Genomic DNA, 25,579 nt, shown 5'->3' on the forward strand with positions numbered 1-25,579 from the left:
TTAATTGAAAAAAAGAAATTACAAATAAATAATTCACAATCACAAACTAAGTCTTCTCATATGAAATGAGGAAATTAAAAAATGTCACAAGGAAAATGTGAAATAACTTGTTATGTGGGTAAAATAGGAAGCAATGACTCAGAAACTTGTGAACTTCAAAAAAAAATGAAGAGCAACTAAGAAGTAGAAATAACACTGAAAACTACATAAGCCCAAGATTAAAAAATATGTAATAAAGTTCAGTATTTTCTTAGATATTTGAATTATTATGAGTCACTTTTATTGCAGGTTTTTCACATAAGTCTTTCTGACATTTAAATGTCCACAAGTGTGATTAAACAGACCCATGTTTAGGAAAAGTCAACATGGCCAAGTTGTCAAGATAATTTAAATTACTGCCAACAAGGTTTTTAGCTGTTTAGCTTTGAGCATTAGACTGTCATAAATTCCTGAAAATGGTGTTTGAAGAACCAGTCACATTCCACAACCACCTCAGGGCAGCTTATACAAATCACTGGAAACAAATCAGGTTTGAGGGCTATGATACTTCAAGCCATCAGTGTCTGTGGATGACTTTTTCCTGTTGGAGGTAATTAGAAAATGTTGTTGGCCATTTAGTGAAGTCTGTTGACTTCTTTTCTCCTAGTACTCTTTCTGTTTTTCTACACCACTATTATGTACACCCAGCCTCACAGCTGTTTAAATAGTAAATAAACAAAAAATCTAATCTGTTGATTTGTCTTTGTAGACACAATTTTAGTTTTGTGTTGAACTTCTAAACAGCAGCAAAGTCTGTAATGTTGATGACTTCCAGTCTAGTTTTTTACTTTTTGTTTGTTTTGTTTTCACTCACTGTATTGCTGAGTTTATGCATTAAGAGCACATGGTTAGGTTTAGGAAAAGTTTATGGCTTAGCTTAAAACAGGCCCCTCCCTATTGTTTATCACATTGTAGAAAATATCCATTTATTTTAGTTAGCCTAGCAACAAATCTTGCCCAGTTTACAGACACCACAAAACATGATAAACGCATGAAAAAAACTTTCAAATGATCTTTCTGTAAACCTAAACAGACATTTTCTACCTGGAGTGAGATGTTTATAGTGTAAAATGTTTGTGAAATATCTCAAGCTCAGCATTTGCTGCCTAATTGCAACAATGATATTGATGATGTAAAATAAGTTGGAAATAGTGAGGAAAATAGGATATTTCTGTTATTATTTTTAAATTTCTGTTGACCCTGCCTTATTAAAGCTTTTGGTCACAAGGTTATTGCATTTACTTTTTTGCAAAATAGTTAAATTTACTATATCGATATTTTGAAGTTTAAGCATCTCTTTAATGTGAGGACACAGCTGTCGCCTGTTTGATGTAATCTTACAGTGGGTGTGTGCAAGAGCGTGTGCATGCATGGCAAGCAAATGGCTGCCATAATGTCAGATGGTACAGAGCCACTCACCCTTTACGTCTCTGTCCAGCTGTCCTCTCTTCCTGTCTTGTCCTCTTTGAAGGGTCATACCTAAATAGACACATAAAGGGAAAACCCACAGCAATCCTGAAACAAATGCAATGATAGAAATAAAACTTTAGAATATTATATGATGCCATAACTATCATCCTTTTCTTTCCTTCTCTGGTTTGTTTACAGTTTTTATGAGGCTCCTTAAAGTGCTAATGAAGAAGTTCAGTCAGTTAGCTCAAAATCTGCTTTATTCTCATGTACATTTTCTCCCATTTGCTTGCATTCTAAATTGTTTATTCTTTGTCTTTTGCTGGCAATGAACTCAACTTGTTTTCACTTGAAAACCAAAAATGGAATATATTAAATATGGAAGCCAAGTAGTAGCATCCCTTCTTGCTGCTTTGCTGGAGGCAGCTGAATTACTTAAAAAGCTGTTAATTAATAAATATTGCAGTCTTACTCACTGCACCCTGAGGGATCTGGACATGTGTTTGTCTGTTTGTGTGTCCTCGTGGTTTCACTGCTGTTTTCCCAGGAGGTCGGGGCAGCAGACATATGGCTTTAGACAATGATTTTATTGATTCTTTGATATCTACATTTTCCTGTTTTTAATTTAGTAAAAATTTAGAAGTGCCTTTGTCTGTGTGGAGTCAGTGCTTTAGTTTTTCTTGCAATATCAAGATTTCAGTTCATAGTTGAGGTTAAATCAGGTTTGCAGACATAGGTTCCTTATTTACTCTGCAGTGGTGCTCTTTTGATTAAAGCCAGAAATTATACAGCAGCAAATAATTTAGTGTAGCTGCAGGTAATTACTGATGTTTTCATATTATTCACTCCCAAGAAATTCAGCTGTAAAATTGAAGAATATAAAATGATGAATTTATTAGGTTGGGATGGATTCTTCTTAGTCCAGATCACTTGAATGCAATGCAGCTTGTTGGGTTTCTTCTTTGCATTAGCATTGCAGATCACTGTTGTTGAGGTTGAGGCCGTCAAGGGGCTGACTCCCTTTTGGTATTTTTTGCCACTGAAAGCAAAAAATGAAAGCAGTCTCCAGGAGGCAAACACCTCTGGTGGGCTCAACCTTTAGTGTATAGTATTTTAGTGGATGGGTCATTTGCATCCACATTACCTGAAGGAGGGATAACAATATGTGAAGGTGAAGGCCACTTAATCAATTGCTTTGGTTGAGAAGAGTCGCAGCAAGCAAGGGCTTCTGATTTAATAAGCAATAGCAGTAATTATAATAGTATAATAGTAATAGTAATTAATAGTGGAAATTTTGAACATGATTTATGTGATCATTTTTACTGCATGTGGTCTAAAAGGACAAGCTGAGTTAACCCCCCAAGCTGACTTCATCCTCAGATCTGCCAGTGTGAATTATCTGTCCATCCCTGTTCTGTTGTTTTGCCCATAATTCAATTCCACCTCTTGTTTGCAAAACTGCCTCAAGCTTTAAAGGACATCTGGCTGCAGTAAACTCAATATCAGAGTTTGTAGCTCTGTCTTACCCACAGTGACCAGACCTCAGCCTCTACTTCCCAGACTGGTCATTATAAACTTCATGTTTCTCCACTCACACCATAAAAACATCTTGCTCTCAAGTGATTTCACTTTAGATCTAAGAACAATCTATTAGCATCCAACTAGATTGTGAACCTTTCTGTGAAGTAAAAGAATGTTTTTGTTTTTGTTTTTTTTCTAAAAGGTTGCAGGGGAACAGAAATATCACCCAGAATGCTTCAGCTGTCTGAACTGCAGGGCGTTCATCGGTGATGGAGACACATACGCTTTGGTGGAGAGATCCAAACTCTACTGGTGAGCATCTTGCACTACATAATTAAAAAATGTACACATTAAAGCATCATGTTTAGAAATCAAACCAGACAGTAAATTAAAGAAAAAATGGAGCATACGTCCGTTTTTACTTACAGTCAATAAATCATGCAGTCTCTATCTCACTAACTTAACCAACTATTCTTTGTTTATTTGATGTTACTTCTGCTGTTCTCTACCACAAACTAATTCACTTGAAATTGCCTTGAAACTTAAATCACATTCAACTACATCAAAGCGCCTATTGATTTATAGAATCTTAAACCTTTATTCGGCTTAATTTAAGCCTCAAAGAACTTGTTAGTGTTATAGCAAAGACTGGTGACATCCAAGAGAAATAAATAGTGGAAATCCAGAGCAATTGCATGCATATTTGAGTTTCCAATTTTAGATTTCCAAGCTAGAAATACACATGAAACCCCTGAAAGCACATTTGTTTGAGTATTGTAACAGAAGTATAAAATAGTAAATAGTATATAGTATAATAATTATTGTAACAGTAATAAATCATTTAAAAATGCAATAAAGTCTCTATATATTATCATAAAGAACATTGTTTTTCCCCTGGGGCAGTGCACATTAATTAACACAGCTATAAATGAGCTGAGTTTTGTGAATTGTTTCTTGACCTGATATTAAGTTATCATTTGAAATTACAATAAAAGACCTACAAAGACCTACAAAGCAAAAAAAAATGTAGAAAGTTCTAATAATGTAATATGCAAAGTATGTAATAACCAATGCAAATAACTAATATCAGACTCTTTTGAGCAGACAGGTTAAAAGCACAGACCTTAAAATGCGACAACATAAAATCTAATGACATCACCAACAGTCAAAGTAAAGGCAGAAGGTTTATAAATGTGGTTTAACTACTTTTTTAGGATCATATACAAATAAATGGAAGAATAACTGTAATTCTGTGTGTTTTTGTGCCAAAGGATGTTTTTTTCTCCTTAGGACAACAATGTCTTCTCTTATTATGGATCATGTTAATCTGTCCCCATCAGTTAACCTTAATGTCATTACAGCACACAAGGGAGTTACAGTTTGAGCATCATATTTGTTGCTTACAATCCTTCTTCTTGACTTGCGTAGCCACAGGGTTGTGTTAATGTGACTGTCACAAGCCACAGGCTTTAAAAACAGAAGACTGGATGTGAAGTAAGCCTCATTACACAGAGATACACTACTGTGCAAAAGCTTTAGGCATGTTCAGTTCCTATCCATCATGCAATACTATCAGATGGGTATTTTGCAGCTGTAGAAAACTGGAGTCACATCAAAATATGATTTCTTTTTGTTTTCTGCACTTTGAATTATTCATTAAATCAAATGACGGTATGCTGTCCATATACCTGCACAGCACTGACCTTACAGTCAGACAGGGCTTTGTATTCTTTGTGCAGAAGTGAATGAGGCAGGTCCTTACATTCACTGAGAAATCATTCTATAGATGCTGGAAGGAAAACTAACTACCCCTGCTACTCATAAATGAGAGGTAATTGGGCACTGTTTACCCAAAAGCCTCAGATCGGCTACCCCAGTTCTGAATTACCTCATAGTTACTTGACAAGCATTCTTACATTTTCAGCACATGTTTTGGTGAAAAAAAGTCTTATTTGTTGGCCAAATTTATGAAACTGATTTGTAGCTACTTTTTAAAGGTCACGATCAGCTCATGACAATATCTGCACAGTGTTGTCTCAGCTGCATCTTGTCAACGTCATGTGATGCTATTAAAACTGATGTAATGAGAACTTGACGTTCCAGTTATGACTGCATGGAAACCTCACAAGGCTTTTCATTTCCTGTAATTTCTCTTTTTCTCATAACTCACCTCTTGTATTTGTTTCCTTCTGGTTCCAGCGGTCACTGTTACTATCAGACCATTGTAACTCCAGTGTCCCTACCAGACTCGCCATGCTCTCGGATCCCTCATACGGTCACACTGGTGTCCATCCCAGCCTCAGCTGAGGGAAACAATGGATGCAAGGGCAGAGGCTTCTCTGTAGCCATCGACCAGCCGCTCAGCCCGACCAACGGCTACAGTCCTGAACATGGACACACTGTCAGAGTTTCCCAGTGAGTTCAGAGAACATGAGGTTCAGTGTGTGAATGCATGATGAAAATTATCAGCAAGTTTATGTTTCTTAATTTTTTTGTTTTTTATTTTTTTTTGTCAAAGTAAAGAAAGGTATAAGTGTAGAAAGATGCATATAATGCTTCTTTTTCCAGAGTGGATGCGGACTGCATCAGCCCAGATGTGAAAAACTCCATTCATGTTGGAGACAGGATCCTAGAAATCAACGGGACACCCATTCACAACGTTCCTCTGGATGAGGTATTCACTGCACTTACATATGTCCTTCTAACTAAAAAATTATAGATCTATTTTTAGCTATATTGTCCTGTGGCATCAAAAACAAGATCTTAAAAATCTTCCAACAAGCTGTTTAGGTTTTACAGATTCAAACAACACACTAAAAAGCACTTTGATCCACTTGATTCAGTCATCATCATCAGCCATAATAAAGATTTCTTCTTTTATAATTTTGGTCTGAACTTCTTTTTTGTCTTCAGATCGACCTGCTGATCCAGGAGACAAGTCGGCTGCTGCAGCTCACTATCGAACATGACCCTCATGCTCAGGGGCAGGAAGGAGGCACCTCAGAGGCTGAAGACCAGGTAGATGGCACCCTGTGCACCCCCTTGCCAGAGGGTCCCAGCCTCACGCTGCCAATTACCCAGGCACCCAACCCTGACATCAGAAACCTGAGATCCCGCAACATCACGTGAGAAATATTTAGTTCTTTGCTGCAGTTTCCAAACGCCTGCTCTTCTCCTGTACATCACTTTCACTGCTGTCTCATCCTCACCTCTTGGTTTCCCGCAGGAGGAGTTACAGCATTGATAAGTCGCCAGGCTCCAGTAATGCAGCATCTCCCATCTCCCAGAGGAAAGAGATCAATCGATCAGAGTCGCTCCGAGTCGTCTCCAATCGGACTCACCGCATCTTCCGCCCGTCTGATCTCATCCATGGAGAGGTGCTTGGGAAGGGGTGCTTTGGACAGGCCATCAAGGTAATCTTGTGGGTTGAGACATCATGTTTTCATACCAGCTTTTGTGAATTACAAATGTTCAGCATTTAGTTACATGTACAGAGTCCAGAAGGGGGCAGCATTGAGATAAATAATAGAAACGCTTAGAAGAGGGAGGATTTCTGGCTGCTGTTTCAACATGTTATTTAAAATTCCCATGCAGTCATACAGATTGTGTAACATTTCTGGTTATTACTGCCTCACATTTATCTCCCAACTTGTTGCTAAATTTCATTTTTGCATCACTGTGTATTGTTTTAGGTGACCCATAGGGAGACAGGAGAGGTGATGGTGATGAAGGAGTTGATTCGGTTTGATGACGAGACACAGAGGACATTCCTGAAAGAGGTGTGTAGAGACTGATAATCCTAGGCATTTCATCATTCATCCTATTAGCCAAATTGCTGGTTTTATTTTTTATTAATGAATTTAAGCTCCATATGGCTTGTGTCCAGGCATTAATGAAACAAACTGTTATGGGCTTTTGGAGATTTAGGGACTAGATGTACTAAAAAAGTACAACATATGATATTAAATAAATGACCAGAAGCTAAAGACTTAGCCTAAACCTTTAAAGTTCACACTAGGAAAAAAGGAGGAGAAAATGTTTAATTTTTTTCAATGTTTCATAAACCTCACGGAGGTTTATTTCCACAATTTTCTAACTAAATTCATTATAGTTACTGAAAAATTTGCTCTACTAAACTTAAAGGGTTAAAAGTAGCAGCTGCTTTGCAAGAATTTGGGTTATGAGTAAAATATCAGCCTATTAGTATGTGCTGTCGGTTAACAACCTGGAAAAACCAGAGGAATGACAGCAGCACTGGTGGTTAGACTGGTGTGTTCCACCATTCCAGCTCTCACTCCACCTCAAATGGGAGTCATCATGATCTGAAATACTCCTGCTCCTGTTTGATGTTTGATCACACAACAAATCAGCAGCATCTATATGGGTGTTCCACTTTGATTGTGCATATTTATGTGTGTGGCTTTAGCTTTATTATTAGGTTTCAGTAGCTCTGAGCCACAACTTTATAATTTGTGTAGATAGAAGGGATAAAAAGACAAGCTGTACAGCAAAACCAAACCCCAATTAAGTAGGATTTTGTAGGTGGCCCCAAGTCTCACATTACTGAGTCTCTTGTAATCTTACTGAGTGCAGAAAAGCAAAGGTTTATGTGTTATAATGACCTGCCTCCACTGCCCACACAACCCAGCCATCAGGGAGAGAAATGCCGGGCTCATAATTGCAGAGATATCCCTCATACAGCAGATAACTGTGAAACTTTGAATTTGTAGAATTGAAATAAATGTCTCCCACTGCTATTTTTACAGTGGTACAAATAAGAAAAAGCACATGTTTGTTTGAGTTCATTTTTCTAAAAGAAAGATGTTTCTCCCTTTTTTCTCTAGCTGTTCTGCTAAATGAAGCCAGATGGCTTAACTTGACTTTATATGTATTAATACATAAGAGGGCTATCAATCATCTGAAGGGAATCCAGTTTGGTTGTGTTAACATTAATGTTCAGTTGTTTAATACCAATTTTACTACTGAGTTGATCATAGTTGCTAAGCAACAGACTTAACATTAAAGTTTTTAATACTGTGCCTTATGATAAATTAAGCTGCAGTGAGTAAATTCAGGATGACACACTTTGCTGCCTCTACTGTAGACTTGTTCCAAGGATGTTGTGACAGTGTGTGGAAATGTCCTCAGGTGAAGGTGATGCGCTGCTTGGATCATCCCAATGTACTCAAGTTCATTGGAGTCCTCTATAAGGACAAGAGACTCAACTTCATCGCAGAGTACATAAAGGGAGGAACCTTGAGGGAAATCATCAAGAAAATGGTAAACAAGCCATGTTTTCAGCATGCAATTACTGCATGTTCAGAGTTCAAAATGTTACATCTTGTTGGGGGTAATAAAGCAGTGTTTCCTCAGGAGGCTTCACAGTCTTATAATGAGTAGTTCTGTTTATTTGTCAGCAGCAACTGATGCATTAAATTTTTGTGTGATTTCTGTTTGCAGGACAGTAACTATCCATGGAACCAGAGGGTCAGCTTTGCTAAGGACATTGCTTCTGGGATGGTGAGTTCAAAGACAGATTGGTGCATGCTACTTTTTAAAATAATAGAAGTTGCAGTGCTTCCTGCTAGCTGTCTCCCTCTAGTGGTAATGTTAGTGAACACTTGTTCTACAGGATCTTCATGCTTTTCCCTCATATGAATGTCATGCATTTAACAGCAGCTACTTGTCATGAAACTATACAATGATGTTTTACTTGTGGGCGTGGGTTTTAGATTAACCTAAAGCTTCTATTCTCTCCTATCGGTTTTCCTGTCACTCAGGCATATCTACATTCCATGAACATTATCCACCGAGACCTGAACTCACACAACTGCCTAGTCCGAGAGGTAAGAACTCGTTGAGCCACTTCAGATACAAAAACAAAGGAGCATTTTGTTTATTTGTAGCTGATCCAAAGAAAGAAAGCTTTATGCTCATGAAAAGTGTTTGTATTGTACAATATCTATGCTCAGAGAACTTTTAAGGTCTAGAGTTGAGGTTTTCTAAAGACACTTAAGGATGGCTAAATAACATTAATACCTTAAACACTCGTTTTATTTATCAACCTTTCTTTTTGTAATCGATCCCACCTAAGCTTTCAGCCTGATAAAGACATTTCATGACATCCTTAATTATTTAGGACAACACAGTGGTGGTGGCAGACTTTGGCCTGGCGCGGCTTATGGTGGATGATAAGCACGAGGAGAAGCTGACACAGGGAAAATTGTCCGGCCTGAAAAAGCCTGACCGCAGGAAGAGGTATACTGTGGTGGGAAACCCATACTGGATGGCTCCTGAGATGATCCATGGTATGAAATGGAAGCACAGATGTGCTTTACTATTGCATTGCACAACTTCCTTATTATTCTTTACATGTTCCTAGACTCATTCAGAGAATAAAAAACCTAACTTTTATTTATGCCCTCCACAGGGAAAAGCTATGATGAGAGGGTTGACATCTTTTCCTTTGGTATCATGCTCTGCGAGGTAAGCAACCATTTACACTATACAATTACATATCCAGTCTAGGTAGAATTTCAAAACTATTATTGTTTCATCAATAAACCCTCAAAAAGTTACTTATAAGAAAGTTCACAAGCTTTCTAAAGCATAATTTCAGATCAATCTTACAACATTTTTAAACAACACTGTTTTTCATTGGTATGCTCTTTAGAGAACTTTCAGTGCTCTTGGAGCCTAAATTCAGTTTCCACACCAACATCTGGCTGTTATCTGCATTATAAAGAGTACAACCTGCATTCAGTCCCAGATTAAATGATTCTGCAGTGATCAAGGGTACATATCGGCTCTAGCCCGAGTCAGCACTGATATAAATATGTGAGCACATCAACAAAATAAGATTTAAAGATTAGTGTTTCCACACTGAAGCACATATCTCTAAAATTGACAGGAGCAGATAAAACAGATGTGGTGGATCAGTTTTACCAGTGCCCAGTGGTTGGAGCTCACCCAGTCCTATAGTGTAGGGATGACTTCTGTGGTCTAGTCAGAAATAACAAGCTATTTTTTTTCTCAGCAACTCATACTTAACAGATACTGTGGTCCACCACAGCTGAATGCCATCACTTCCTGTTGCATGGTTTTCCCCAAGAGGAATAATGTCATGTAATACCAGCATGCTAAGAGTAACCATGCTGCTTCTGGCAATGGGAAAGGAGTCTGTCGCCCTGTTGTAGTGGGTGTGCACACTTAAAGCCCACTTAGGATTTTGACTCATCATTTCCACTCCTTCTTGGTCTACAGTGTGTGAGAATCTACACTGTGACAACTTTTTGTGCCGTTTGTCATTGATTTACATTCTGTTTCCATTAAATACGACACCCATTTCATTTTCGAAGGGAACAGTCTCACTCTGCCAAACCTCAACATTTCCAAAAACCCTTACAGAGCTGTCAGCCTTCAGCCTGACCACACACATCATCCTCAACACAATTTAGTATAGTCACTCAGAGGCCCCAGAATATGACTTATCCAGATGGACACCATTATTCAGTGACTAGTGGATGGATTAGAGGGAGCAGAAAAGCAAAATTGTCCTCATGTGGCAGCTGACAGGCAAACGAGCGATAGCTGTGGTCTGTTGGTGATGATCAGCTTCTGTTTGGAGGGTTTGCTGATTTTCTGCACTGGAAATGACACTTCTATCTTCAAATCTTCTTACTCTTTCTCTCTCATTTTCTCTTCTCGCCCTCTTCAGATCATTGGTCGAGTGAATGCAGATCCAGACTACCTCCCCAGGGCGATGGACTTTGGACTGAACATTTCTGGTTTCCTGGAGCACTACTGTCCCCCTGATTGTCCCCCAGCTTTCTTTCCCATGGCTGCTGTTTGCTGTGATCTTGATGCAGACAAACGGTTAGACATCTTTATCAGATTGGCATCTAGATTAGTCCGTGATGGACAGTTTAATCTGACAGTGGTTAAAGGCTACATTTTATTATGCTTTGTAGCATTTTTTCCTTAAAAAAAGATGCAGCAGTTATATTATTGAGCCACTCTTTACTGATGCTTTTTGACAGACAAGAAAAAGCAAACTATGTAGATTAGAGATTCCACTGTATTAGAAGAAATACAACTAACCCGTATGAAATACTGAAATGAAATCTCATATTTACCTAATTTTATTGGGGTTTTCTTTTTGATAAAAGTCATTTGCCAATACTAAATGGGCCAAAATGATGTTAAATTGACATTTGCGTGTTTTCTCAATACTTAGACCTGCTTTTTCCAAACTGGAGGAGTGGCTGGAGAACCTAAAGATGCACTTGGACATTGGTCTACCTGTGAAGTCTGAACTGGACCAGCTACACAAGGCCTTCTGGGAGCACCACAGCATCAAACACCCTGAGAATGGCCTGCACACCCACCCCGAGCAGCCGGAGTAAGGCTGACCACTACAGGAGGAGTGGGAAGGTGGGGTTTGCCCCACAGAGTGGGAGGGGGGCAGCAGCTGCTTGCCTCGAGTGGTGCAGCATGGCAGTTGGGGTTATGTAAATCTCCCTCCATGTTTAAAGCAGATGACGAGGGGCATAAGCTGGCTCAGGCTTAATGAATAGACTCAGGGGGAAAATGCTGATCTTGAAAGCCACCTGTGTGAGATGCACATCTTTGATTCGGCTGAGCCTGAAGCAAAAGTGGAATAAGTCATATGCAATCAGACAACTTCTAAAACATGACTCTTGAATCATGTAGACTGGCCACACCAGTAGAAAAAAACTCACTTAACTTACTATAGTGTGTAAATGTAGAAAAAGTCATGAAAAAAATCAAAGAAGTGGCCCTTCAGCTGCCTCACTCTGGCCCTCTACAATACATTTTGCGGTTTGTGTTTGCAGGTGTTGCTGTGTGTGTGTTTGTTTTTGCTTATGGTTTGACACTCTTATGAAAAATGCAAAGATGAAAGGCCTGTCTTCTCCCTGACATGTTTAGAGCTGCTTATACAAGTGAAGCAAAAACCTTTCAAGCTTTAAATATCTCACTGCAGAGTTCACAATTGTAAATAATGCAATCAGGTTAAATCCTGGTTTGTCCTCATTTGATCAAAAGCCACTAATCTTTACACTGCGCTCCCTATTCAATGTGTAGCACTGACTTTACAATAAGGTACATGTCTTTGGTATAAATTTGGTACATTGCCGCTTAATTTTAGGAACTGTTGGCGCATCTCATTCACATTGACATTCAAACTCACACCAGTGTACATAGTCAGCGACACTGTAAATGTTTTAAATATTGTAAATGTACAGACATATTTTATATACGTATGCTACATTGCCATATTTTTAATGGTTTGGTTGGAAAGAAAGAAAATGAGATTGCAGTTTAAAATGCCTTTTTTATGTATAGGTTAAAGGTTTCAGCAATTGAGATATAAGGAACTATGGAACCATAAAACATTTCCAAGCTTCAATTTAAATTCAGCAACGATTAAATTACTTACCTCCATTTGACAAAGCATTTTTCAGCATTTCATCAGCCATCTTGGAGTTTCATGGGCTCAGAAGTATGCTAGAACACACTTTATCACACCAAATTGAAAAAACAGGGCCAACTACCCTGAATTGACTGTATTTACAGGCATAGCTATACAGCAGCTTCACGTTTAACCCTGAAAGAAACTGCATCACAACTGTAAACCATCTAATCAAGTCAAGATTAGTTAAAATAAACCTAAACTATTATATGCTTACAAACTAAATCTACATATTGTAGTGAACCCCCATCCCCTACAGACCCTAACCCCAGTCTGTCCCTTGAGTAACAACCATCCTACTAGATAAATTAATCAGATCAAACTTTAATGTGGGTTAATTAAGTTTTTGAACTTGCTGTAACTGAGGTTCCATTATTTTCTGATGGCAATCATCCTGTTATTGGTGTTTCACTCTATTCTCATGTACTGTACTGTAGTTAAGGTAAATAACATCACCAGGTACTGCCTCACCATGTCAGCATTCTGTCCACAAAACGTTTTCTCCTCCTGAGGATGACCCACTCTTTGTTTACATGTAAAGCTAGCTGTACTATAAATATCTCTGTATATACCTGTCTATACATCTGTCTGCAAACATTGCTTAAACATGCACATGTCAATAACAATATCTAACACTGTCACAGCTCTCTCTTGCACCTTCTCTAAAAATATTTTTTACTTCTTTTAAATACCTGTTTCCACGAGCTGCATGATATACGAGCTAGGTCTCTTCAGCTTCTACTCTGGGCTTCTTCGTTTTTTTCTCTGAATATTGTGTTAAACTGAGGCTGAAAAGAAAATGAAAAGAAAAAAAAACAGCATCTGTTTTTTATATTTACCCACTGAAATCTTTTTGTATACATTTGAGTAATTTAATTTGCACTAAATGGCGGTTTGATGCCATGTTTGTTTATTTTCTCTTTTGGGCTACTTGTGATAAGGAAATGAATTATGTCAGTTCAGGTTGAAATATGAATGCAAGCCACTGATGGAGCCTTTCAACTGTAAAAAAAAAGGGGGGGGTTATGGGAATTACTTCCTCTTGATAGCAAATTGAATTTTATATGGGTGTGTTTGTGTGCACAGGTCAACTTTAACAAAAAGAATATATATAGACAATATATTCATTTTCAAGACTAACTGCTGAAAGTTTCCTGGGCTTTGCTACTGAGAGGAAGTAATGTCCCAACTCTGCCTGCTGCCTACAGACTGGTCCTTTGTAAGTGATGGCCTGTGTTGTTTCTGACTGCGTTGTACTGTGTGATGCCCACAGAGGCTGCAACCACTGCTGGTCTTGCTGATAGTAGAGCACTTAAACTAGCCTCCATCTCCTCTTCCTCATCATACTCTTTTGGCTCAGGGCCGTAATTTTACTGGAGCTTTCTTCACAATTCTTCACAATTCAGCAGCTTAATAATAACTCGCCTGTTACAGTGTGACTGGAAGAGCATGTAATCTGTCACTAGATTGGCTATTAACACAAACATATGCCTCTAAAACAAGCCCCTCCTGGTTGATGTGTTTGTATGTGGACATGCTCTGTACACGAATGGCTTTGCCGTGTTTCCTTCTTTATTCCTGTGTGAGCCATATTGAGCATGTTAGACATGTCAGCAAGGGTGTGTCGATGATCACTGAATGTTGCCGCAGCACTTTTTTGCAAAGGATTGTTACCTCTGAACAATGCTGTGCCTTTGTTGTAAGCTAGCCTTGCCAACGACCCGAAAACATGAACTGATTTTCTTTTTTAATGTATCATAAGTGCAAGCCTGATTCAAGCGGACTGGATATCATAGCTGGTACCATGTTGTATAAGATTTCATCCTGTATGATATTTATATTTTCCAGATCTCCACTGTCAGTTTTGATATTTTATTATTATATTCCTGCATTGTCTTATTTAATTTTTTACACAAGCTGTGAAAACAATTCTGCACTTTATTCCTGAACATTTTGAATCTAAGGAGGCGACTGTTTTCTTTTAATTTTGTTTTTTCTTTTGTCACAGCTGAAAATAAAACTGTTGCTCCTTTAAAAAAAACCTAGAGGCTCAAAATGCTCATTATTTCTGAAAAATAGCACACTCATATGGTCTGTAGCCCACTTCATCATTCACCACCTCCTACTGCTGAAACATGAGCACAGAGTTCACTGTTCACACTTGATGAGAGAGCTACTGACTTTATCTGTGGAAGAAAATGTGTGGCCCACTTAAAAGTGGTAAAAAATAGTTTCTGCTTGGAAAATGGGAATGTTCACAAAATGACCAGCAGGTGTCACTGTTGTCTTTGTTGTTTATGGTTAAAAATATGGTTAAAAAACAGGTAATCTCATCAAGTATTTCAGAAATCTAAATACTGCTGCTCCTCTGCCAGGCCTTTGACTGTATGTACACACAGTTTTTACCAAATCTGTTTTTACAAGTATTGGACAAAAATATTGTTTTCATTAAACTGCACAATGCCACGGTGTAAAGATATATCACTAGTAAAAAGTCTCATAGTTAGAGCTCTACACCACATTAATAAAGATATTACTTGCTATTTTAACTTTATATACCAAAACTAAAATTACTCAGAAAATGCAGAAAAATGGGTCTGCTCTTTATTATATGACTTTAGTGGATTAATAAAATGTTATTGTGTCTAAATAATTATTTCCTGTACTTGGCTATGATGGCACTTAATTAGTAATATGGTTTCTATGCAAAGTAGAATAATTTAACTTTTAAAAAAGATCTGTTTTACTTCTAAAATGTAGCAGATGATATTAGTACTGTTACAAATTTCATTAAGTGTGGCACAATGAAGACACACAAGTAAAGAATTCCTTAAAACTATAGCTCAATCTTTTCAATTAATATTCAAGACTGTAGAACACCTGAGCAAATTCATTTATTTGGGTCAAACCAATGGTTTCAAATAATAGTATTTCTAGTGATGTTTCTGCTACTATTAAAATCATATTGTTTAATAATATTGTTTCCTTTTGGCTGGTTATAGGTTTAATGTGAGGATGTGTGTCTGGAGTCTGACAGACAAATGAATGCTAACAAATTCTTAACTACTGTGTAGAGTGTAGAAATGCAGATTCTTTAATCAAATGAACAATGAAAATTATTAGTACGTCAGTTAAAATCGAGAATACAGTGTCACCTTCAAATATTTTTGTTTTATCATAAATATTTAAGATATATATGTTCATTGTAATCTGACACTAAATAAACAGAAAATATTTCCATTTTAGAAGTTGAAACCATAAAATGTTTAGAATATTTGAATTAAAATAATTCAAGGCAGTTTCTGATTGCTACTGATAAATCACCATTTCAAAGCTTGATCAAATCACATCTTGGGTTTGGTCAAATGTAATGTGGGTTGGGTTACGCCAACACTTCACAGCTCACCTATTTCCACAAATGGACAATAATTAAAATCATCAACCACAAAATGGCAGTTAACAGAATAAGATAACAAAAACTATTTGTTTACACTTTGTTACTCATATTTTATCCCCTAACAGAGTACGAGTAATTATAGTTTATGTTTGTTTCTTTTTAGGTGTAATCTTTATTTATTCGGCTTTCACCAACTATTTTTTTCACAACTGTATTTGATGCAGGTCTATGGCATTTCAACTTCTTTTATGTATGTGAAGAAGTACATAACAGTAAGGTATATAAGTATTTTCTTTTCTCTTTTGCATTTACTGGTTACGGACATATGCTGAATACCCTGAACCATTCATGCAATATTTTGTATTAAACCGTATTCAGTACTACACCCCAATTATAATTTCATTGTTTCATTTCATATCCATCTAATCAATTTGCAGAAATTAAACTGTACCTTCACACACCTATCTTTGTGCGCTGTATTGTGAAGCGGCAGTGATGTTGCACAGATTAAAAAAAAATATCTATAATTTGCTCTTGTTCCTTCAAAATGTATAGTTCCTGTAACGTTGAATGGGTTTTAATTTACCTCTTTTTTCATTTGATGACTACCTCTACTTTTTGCAGTAATAAAGTGTTGCGGCTTTTCCTCCTTTGCAGATGCACGTGATCGTCCTCCCTTTGCATCCACGTGCGATTGTTTTCATTCTGACGCTGCTGCTGCAGAACCTGGTGCGTCGTTACGTCACCGGCCCAGCGGGCAAGAGGCGGCTCGTCTTTTCGAAAGGCGACGGCAAATGTGTGTGTGTGTAGTGCTGCAGTTGCTGCCATACGAACACACACTTGTGACAGGAGTAGACGTGTTTGCCCACGACACGAAGAAACACTCTGTCTGACATTTCCCAGCCGCTGAGTTTAGATTTAAAGAGGAAATTAAGGAAATACCAAAGAAGAAGAAGGGGTCGCTGGCGTCGGTGCTATCTGAAACTTTAAGATGGAAAATTCGTCCAGCAACAACCGGTTTCGCTCTGCAATGTTCAACCACGGTGAGTGTCTACAACTGTCACTGCATGTGGGGTGTTGTGCTATTCAGATGATGCTCGTCTGTTTTCGGAATATGACCTATAATGTCCTCCATTAAATAAACTGTGTTCTTATTTAAACATCACAGAATCCACTGTCCTGACAATAGTCCCGTTTGGCTACTGGTCAGATTTTATACCGGTTTGTAAGTCGACGGTGAGTTGCAGTTTTTATTATTAATACTGCAGATTTTCACACTCTGACAACACAGCGGGATCACTTCGTGCGTTAAAAGAAAATCCGTGAAAAGGCTGCAGCTTGAGCTCCGCACGGGACGATAACAGCACTCTATAATTCTGCAGCTATGCAAGAGTGGGACCAAAGATCTCGCCACCCTAAACTATTCCTGGACCACGAAACTGGATCACACCGATACACTAAAGGTTGTTGTGCTCGATGACTAGATGAATACGAGTAATTACTTTTTTTTTCTTTGCACCGTTCGTAGTTTAATGTGTACAGGATATTTTTTTCAAATAAATCAAAGAAAGACAATCATGCACACACACACACAAACACATACACACACACACCCTTTTCGTGATAAATAATTTAATTTACAGTTTCCGTAATATAGAATAGTGGATTATACAATTAAACAAATGTACTGTAAAATGTACTGTTGTACTATTTTCATTATAGGTATTTGATAGTCTTAGAAATGATAACTTGACAAAAACAAAGTCCTACATATGTTTTCTCGAAAACAAAAAAACAAAAAACGCATTATTAGGACAGTCACAGTTGTAGATTTCTAGTTGGCCTCGTGGTGCTGACTTTTTTTTTTCTTTTTCTTTCATTTATATTATTTTTTATTTTTTGTAGACGCCATTATGATTGCAAAATGCATATATTAACTGACACTAGCTTGCTGTACTTCTACAATAACCCATAAGTCCCTGGCTGGTGGCGTTATGTCTTAACACTGAGCTACAATAACAAATCTCCCAGGTAGGCTGCAGAATGGAGCTAATTAAAACCTAATGTTAGCACACATGGTTGGCAAAAAAAAAAGAAGCAAAAAGCAGTCTTAGAAATGGTTAGATTTAACCATATTTTGGATGTGTGATAATGTGGTAATGTGTAGTAATTTAAGGTTATGTTAGGATTATGTTATATTTCAGTTACTTGAGCCATAGAGCTTCTTAGATGTCATTCACACCATTTTTTTGGGGGGGCCTACTGCATTTGAGCCTCGACAAAACTATCTTGGATACCTAAGTTATGGTCAAGGAAATTTTACTTGTGATAGTATAATTGGCCAAACCATTTTAGTAGCTTGCTGGGGGTTGCTAACATTGAGATGCTTCTTGAAGGACAACATATCTTGATGAGCTTTTAGTCTGGTTGTATTTTTCTTGGAATACTGAAGTTACATAACAGCCAGGCCGTAGTTGGTGAATGAGTTGATGCTTTGTTTAACCTGGTCAATTTATGCCATTCTGTGTGTATGTTTTTTATTGTCTTTATTTAACTTTCTTGTGATGGCAGTTCAATTGTGTGTTTATGTATTTAACTAAATACCATACACTGTCTTAGTCTGAACAAATCATCATACTATGGCAAAAGGTTGCCTTCATGTTGGAAAGGTATAATCCAAGGTAGCAGCTAAAAGAAGATACAAAAAGAGTTCTAAGAACTACACTGCTGTTCAATTCCTGCAGTGTGCATGGAAAAGAGGGAGTACTTTCTCAGATAACTGTAAGAACTATGAAGATGTTTTTTGTTTAAAAACTCACTAAAGAGATTTTTCTTTTGCAGTAAGTTGACAATAATGTTGTAAATTTTCTTATAGTTGCCTTTGCATGTAATGCTTGTGTCTTATGTTGCATCCAGAGGTAGTAGAGGCCTTCAGCTTGCCTATTTCTATGTTTGTTGCATGTTTTAAACATTCACTTTTGTTATATTGACTCAACTTCAGCTTATATCTGTATAGTTTATATTGAACCATTCATTTAACTCGAGATTATAAAAATATTAGAAACTAAACTCTTCCTAGTCATTTTGCAGAAATACAACAAGGTTCCCAAGCATTTGCCTTTAACATCTCTGTTAGATTATTTTTGTGGAGCTGCCTCAGATTTTACATCTCAGTGATAAGTTCAAATGTTAGTTTTTCCATCTCTAACTTGTTACTTTTACCTGTTACAGCTTTCTGAAAAATATAGACTTGGGTTTTTTGAGTCATAATTCAGTGAATAAAAAGCTTTGTGAACAGGACAACTTAAAACAAAATGGTTTATTCTTCAATACTTCCATTTTTAGCTTTAATAGACTTGATAGCTTAAGGCACATACAGAATTTAAGACTGTCTTTTTTCAGAGCACATAACACATTTAATGATCAGAATTATTTCTTTTTGTCTACATAAGACATCAAAAACGTCAGACATCCGGTCTCACCCATTTAAAAACAATGTGTAAAGGTAAACAGCACGTAGCATAACCGTGAGTGGTGGTGATGGGTGGCACAGTTCACAGTGGTTAACACTCCTCAGGGAAAAAGCCATGGAGAGATGCTGCCATACTTGCTACTGTCTGTGGCTGCACTGGCAGCATCACTTGTGGGGGGATCTCAGCATGTAGGTCAAGAAAGGAACCACAAGGAAAGTCAAAAGACAAGACATTATAGGACAGCACATAGAATTTAACATTGATTACACATCTGTGTAATGAGATGTTTTCAGTCCTAAATTTACAGACATTTTAAGCACTGTGGTTATGGATGGTTAAGGAATCTGTCCTTTTTGTTTGCATTGTCAGCAGTGCACAGTAGTGCATGTTGCCTTGTCACAGTACTTTGGTACGTCAGGAATGATGTATGCAGATACAAGATCTCTTAAGGAGCATTAGCTGTAATATGCAGCTCATACATTTTATATCATGTATATGCAAGGAACAGCCAAACTACTGCCTACAACTGTGCTGTTGTTTCTATAATAATTGTAAACTGTCACAGAAGCAATAATGATATAAAGGTTTCCTGGCCTGTGTCTTAGCACAGTCTGCTCTGTGAGTTCCAAGGCAGTAATCGTCCTGAGTTTAAAGCTGTAATTCAATATTTGTAATTTTGCTAGTGAGTTTCCCAGGGAAGGCTGCTAGGAATAAAACATTTTTTAGCCTCTTAAAAATAGACAGAATTAATGAATAGGAAAAATCATGAATAATTTAGACTCACCATTTCTTGACTAATTAGTGAAGAAACCAAATTGAGAGATGCCACAAGCTTGCATTATTTACTGTGTTGCCATAATGCTTTGTGCAGTAATTACTTGTTTTCTTTTAAAAAAAAGAAAAGAAAAAAAAACTGTCATGAAAATCGACTTTTGCTTTTAATGGCCACTGAAAACCTGGCAGGAGCCCCTGCAACATTGTACGATACCTGGCAAAATATATGGAAACACCAGTCTTGGAAGATGTTCATTCAACTGTGTAGTTTTGTAGAATAAAGCAGGTCACAGACATGCCACGAAACTACAGTCATTTTAGGCTTAATTAAACTGGATGTAAATATCAACAAACTCAAAATAGTTACTGCTGAATTATGGAATTATTCATGAACTCTAACAGGTAACCTTCTACAGCATTACTGTGTTAATGGGACTCATGATAATGACTAAATAATTTAAACATATGACAGCTACATGCTGTGAAGTCACGTCACTATTTCAGACTTCATCGTGGCCTAGAGTTGCTCTAAACATTCCTAAAGTTTAGATTTCAAATGATGTGTTCTTCTTCTTCTTTATTTGGATCCACATTAGCTCACAGCAACCAGCTGCAGCTATTCATCCTGGGGTCCTTTTATTAAATACAATAAAAATATATGGACATGTACATGCAAATACCTTTATCTATACACAGAAATACATCACATCCCTACCTACAAAGTCCATAAACTATTCTTTGAAATATATAATCCTTGCACATACTTACATCTACACAAATATACACATATTTCCTACATATAACACCTGAAAGACTAAATGAATATAAACAGATATATGTATACATATATACACATATATTCATATCTGTACACATATCCTACAGATATACACCTTTATAAATTTAAAACTACATTCCATACTTTATTAAATGCTTTTTTAATTAAATTAGTCTTGGCTTTAGGTAATAAAAAATTATTTCCAGCTGCATGTCTAGAGGTGTACCCATGAATGTTTGTACTCAAATTAAGGTTTTTATATAATATCACCAGTGTTTTGGTTACCGAGCTACTCTTGATAAAAGTGAGTAGTGAGTATAATCCCTTGTCTTTAACCAGTAGCCAATTTAATTTGTTATGCATTGTTAAAGCATTTTTCTAGTAATTACATTTAAGTATGGCAAGTATCAGTTTTGTAGTATTTGAAGTTTTTTTCATTTGACGTGCTGTACCAGATAACTGAACAGTAATTCAGGTTAGTAAAGATTAATGATTTAATTATTTCCTTCATTGCAATTGTAAGTAGAAAGGTTGCTTTTCTTCTCAGTGCTGTGATCACACCTCCCTTTATAGCTGTAATTCTATCAGTGTGTTTGTTCCAAGTTAACTTATTATCTATCATAATACCAAGAAGTTTGGTTTCCTGTACTCATTTGATGGCTATGTTGTTTATTTTCAGGTTTAGTTTTGGATTTAAGCAGATTGAATGATTTGAGCAAATTATTGTACAAGTGGTTTTTGTTATGTTAAGAACTAGCTGATTTTTTATCCACCCACTGAATCACAGCTTTCAGTTCATTATGTAAGACTTTGTTCAGTTCAGTAGTTGTAGGTGTAGAGAGATATATGATGGAATTATTAGCGTACGTTATAGTTTTGGCCGTTTTCAGGGCCAATGGTAAATCATTTGTGAAGACAGTGAACAATAATGGGCCTGAGCAGCTTCCCTGAGGCACTACACATGTGACATTCCTGACATCAGAAAATCCTCCGTTAAACAAAACTGTTTATGATCTGTTGATCAGATAGCTTTTAAACCAAGATAAGGCAGATTGTTCCACTTCATACCATTCAAGTTTTCATGGTTGATAATATCAAACGCTGCAGAGAAGTCTAGCATGACTGCTCCAACGATAATTTTTTCCTCGATTTCTGCTAACCAGTTGTCGACCGTCAACGTCAGAGCTGTGGCAGCGGAGTGCTTTTTCCTGTTTCCTGTTTTCCGTTAATAAAACCTACAATTAATATTGTAAATTAATCAATTTTAAACCATAATACGACTCAGACATCACTACTGTGATGGTGGGGTTAGCTTGTGCACATTCCCACGATGTACACGTCATTCTTGGCTTTCCACACTGAATCGAGTGTGTCCATCTTCATCTCCCTGATAGTTTAAAAAACACTGATATTTGTGTCTGGTTTTCTGCTGGTTGACGTGTTTTCCAGCGCGCCCTGTCTGCTGCGCTGGCAGAAGTGGGTTTACCTGTGTGTACACACACATGTCTGTGTTTGTGTGTGGTCGCATCAAAGCGCAACACAGAGAGCAGCAGTGACCTGCTGATATGTCAATCATATAAATAATATCACACTGTTTTGTTTTTAATAAAAGAACAAAGTATAAACCTGTTCTAGAGGAAATTGAACCTGTCTGTTGTGACTTGGCACTGTTTAGAAAACCAGATCAAAATGAACTAACTAACCTTGTAGGCGGAGTGGTGGGCCTTGCCAACATAGGGGGAAACGCTAATTCTTGTATCATACCAGCGTCCGTGTTGAAGTTCAAAACTTGTTCTTATAGTTTTAAGTTTTTTCCATTAGTTTTTGATATAAAATTATTTATAATGTTATTGATTGATCCCCTCAGTGTTAAGACTAGAAAAAGATATGAGGCAAAACTAGTGGCAATAGGACTGAAAGAATACCCTGAAATCTATACACCGTCACATTGTGAAGGAGCTGCTGACAGAAACATTGAGAACTTCACAAAAAAATTTTTGGCATCTATACAAAAACAACAATAGGTTTTAAACAGTAATATAATAAATGTCTTACAGTCACAAAATCATCTGAACAAAAGATGATAATGCATCTTGCCGTAGAACAAAAACTGTGAAAACTTTCCTTGAAGAAAGACAAATAAGGTCAGTAGCCTGCAAATAGTCGGGATCTAAGTCCAGTTGAAAATCTAATTGAAAAAATTGTTCATGACAAGGCTCCAACCTGCAAAGCTGATCTGGAAACAACAATCAGAGAAAGCTGGAGCCAGATTGATGAAGAGTACTGTTAAGTCCATGCCTCTGAGACTGCAAGCTGTTATAAAAGCCTGATGCGGTGCAACAAAGTACTAGTGGTGTGTTGTACTGTTTTGTTTGTTTGTTTGTTTGTTTTTGTTTTTTCTCTCTTCACGTTTCCATACTTTTTATTCAGAATGGAGTGATTTTACCTCTGCTTGATATATAAAAAAAAAAAAAAGAAAACAATTGTTCTTGACTTCTTGATTTCTTTTGTTACTTAAAAACGGGAAAGTTGCCATTTTAAATGACTTTAGTTTTATGGCATGTCTGTTCAGTCTTTTAAAGAAGGTTCAAGTTTACTTTATTAATACCCATGGGTAGATTTGTTTTGCAGAAACAACGATAACATTTGGCATTCCATAACAAAACATAAACACATTGAACCTGTCTGACAGGTACTTGACCTACTTGGTGTTCCACCTTCTACCAATACAGCAGCAGGGACAAGTAAAAAGATAAAATAAGATAAACAAGATCAAGATAGATACAAGCAAATAAATAAAAACATAATAGAAATTCTTTGGGAAACCAAATACATACTTAGATACATTTACAATACCCTTTCAGGTTTTATGACATCCATATGTGTGAACAATGGTGTGTTTGTTGCCTAACATCACTTTATCGTCCTAACTAAAAGCAAGTTCATTATTTGCTGTGTATTATTTCCATAATTCTACACGTTTGCATGAAATTATTAGACACCTTGCAGAAATTTGCTATAGAATTAAAGAAATATTGCGCTCAAGAATCAATATATATTGTATTATTTCACCTAGTGTACTGGTCATGAAATGTTACCACTTTTCTATCTCACTAAGTTGTTGATACTAGAATTTCATGTCTCCCTTTCTAAAATATAAATAGATAATTCAGCTGTTAAATCTACATTTGAGCACAAATAAAAGTCAGCAGCCATTCCAAATCACCTAACCATCTTGGCATTTATAATTTGACAGGGTTTTCTTTGCAGACTAAATGTTTACCTGACTCTCATAGTTTTGTTTCTTATATATTTCAACATGCTGACAACATTGTGTTTCTATTCCTCCTGCATGCCCGACCTCTGATGGATGTGGATTATGGAAATATTCTTCCCAATGACCCTCGTCTGAGCAGATGATGAGGTAAGACACCAGAGTTTTCCTTAATCCTGCAGCAGAAAACTAAAATGGGTCACTTGTGACGGGAGCTTTGGCCTCCATTATCTCACCAAAACAAGGACCTTGTAGTTTGTTGATGTCAGAGTATCCTATCCTCGATGGCCATTGTGGCTCAGTTTGGTTTTCTGCATTTGGTTTTAAATCACCAGATCAGTTTAAAAAGTTGGATTTCGTTTGTCCAAACTCAGCCTGTGATTTCTGTTTTGAATACCCTTAGCATGCGTGACTAATCTTAATGTGCTTCAGGGTTTTACTTGACACCACAGAAATGTCTCAATGCGAATAGGTGTGTTCACAAAGCCTTGATTTGAGTGACAAGTATCTGCTTTGTGTGTCAGCTCTGTTTGTGTGTTGTTGTGTGTTTCTGTGACTTTTGTCTGAGTTTCAGTCTACATTTGAGCAGATATAGTTGCCTTCACCAGTGAACCATAGTTTCAGTGATGGTGATCCGTCACCATCACCTTTCTGATAGCAAGAGGACTGTCACCCTACTGTCAAAATTCACCCCTCCCTCCTCTTTGCTCTTCTTTTCTGTGTCAGTGTCTGTATCCCAAGACCTTGCAGCTGTGTTTGGCCCAACTGAGTGGGGATAAAAGGGGATTGTGTTTGTTTTCAAGCCCCAAACGGTTCTCAGACTGGTGGAGAGGAGTAGATCTGTTTGGGTGTGACATCCCCTGTTCCTTCCTCAGCAGCATTCCAGGCTTGTGTGACAAAACTTCACTGAATGTTGACAGAGGGAACACCTTTTGGGAAAGCTTTCAGCATCTCTCCAAGATTCAGTGGCTACTGCTGCTGCTGGCCTCTGGCTTGGTGACAGTATTTGCTCATTAGTTCAGTGATCTTTAGCAGATGTCCCAGACTTCATAATTATGGTTTGTGCTCCTTGAACCCCACCTGTTGTGAGTTTTTTTTATTAAACCTAATGTATATCCCTCTTGAAACCCATCACTAGGTCCAGACTGGCATAACTAAAGTTCCCTTTCTCTGCTGCACCCACATCCCTGGCTGTAAACCACGTAGGACTCTGGGGTGTGGTGGAGCAATAGTGTGACTGTGGCTTCCTTTTGTTAGCCTAAAAATGCAACAAAATGTCACACACGTATACTCACACACATATACAGACACAATAACGTCACACTTAATGGGTAGTGCCAGAAGAGGACTGTTGTCTCTCTTGAGAGAGCACACACATCCACCATGGCACATTCCTTTGTGGCTTTTACTGAACTAGCCA

General features: G+C 37.3%; 2 protein-coding genes across 4 annotated transcripts in view; both read left to right on the forward strand.

Annotated features, from left to right (window-relative positions):
• Positions 1-14,498, forward strand: part of limk1a (LIM domain kinase 1a) — a 48,207-nt gene extending 33,709 nt beyond the window's left edge. For all 3 annotated transcript variants that reach the window (XM_041994677.1, XM_041994678.1, XM_041994679.1), the window contains 13 exons: positions 3,173-3,282; positions 5,170-5,385; positions 5,539-5,644; positions 5,884-6,095; positions 6,197-6,383; positions 6,663-6,749; positions 8,119-8,250; positions 8,431-8,490; positions 8,751-8,816; positions 9,110-9,278; positions 9,401-9,456; positions 10,688-10,845; positions 11,207-14,498. In XM_041994677.1, the coding sequence (XP_041850611.1) occupies positions 3,173-3,282; positions 5,170-5,385; positions 5,539-5,644; positions 5,884-6,095; positions 6,197-6,383; positions 6,663-6,749; positions 8,119-8,250; positions 8,431-8,490; positions 8,751-8,816; positions 9,110-9,278; positions 9,401-9,456; positions 10,688-10,845; positions 11,207-11,375 (1,728 nt within the window). In that variant the 3' untranslated portion in view covers positions 11,376-14,498. The remainder of the gene's footprint in view (positions 1-3,172; positions 3,283-5,169; positions 5,386-5,538; positions 5,645-5,883; positions 6,096-6,196; positions 6,384-6,662; positions 6,750-8,118; positions 8,251-8,430; positions 8,491-8,750; positions 8,817-9,109; positions 9,279-9,400; positions 9,457-10,687; positions 10,846-11,206) is intronic.
• Positions 14,499-16,644: 2,146 nt separating this feature from the next.
• Positions 16,645-25,579, forward strand: part of sept4b (septin 4b) — a 51,375-nt gene continuing 42,440 nt past the window's right edge. Inside the window, exons 1-2 of the mRNA XM_041994524.1 lie at positions 16,645-16,903; positions 24,302-24,309. Coding sequence (XP_041850458.1) covers positions 16,852-16,903; positions 24,302-24,309 — 60 coding nt within the window. The 5' untranslated portion in view covers positions 16,645-16,851. The remainder of the gene's footprint in view (positions 16,904-24,301; positions 24,310-25,579) is intronic.

Source organism: Melanotaenia boesemani, chromosome 9 (genome assembly GCF_017639745.1).
Source record: "Melanotaenia boesemani isolate fMelBoe1 chromosome 9, fMelBoe1.pri, whole genome shotgun sequence".
NCBI lineage: Eukaryota > Metazoa > Chordata > Actinopteri > Atheriniformes > Melanotaeniidae > Melanotaenia > Melanotaenia boesemani.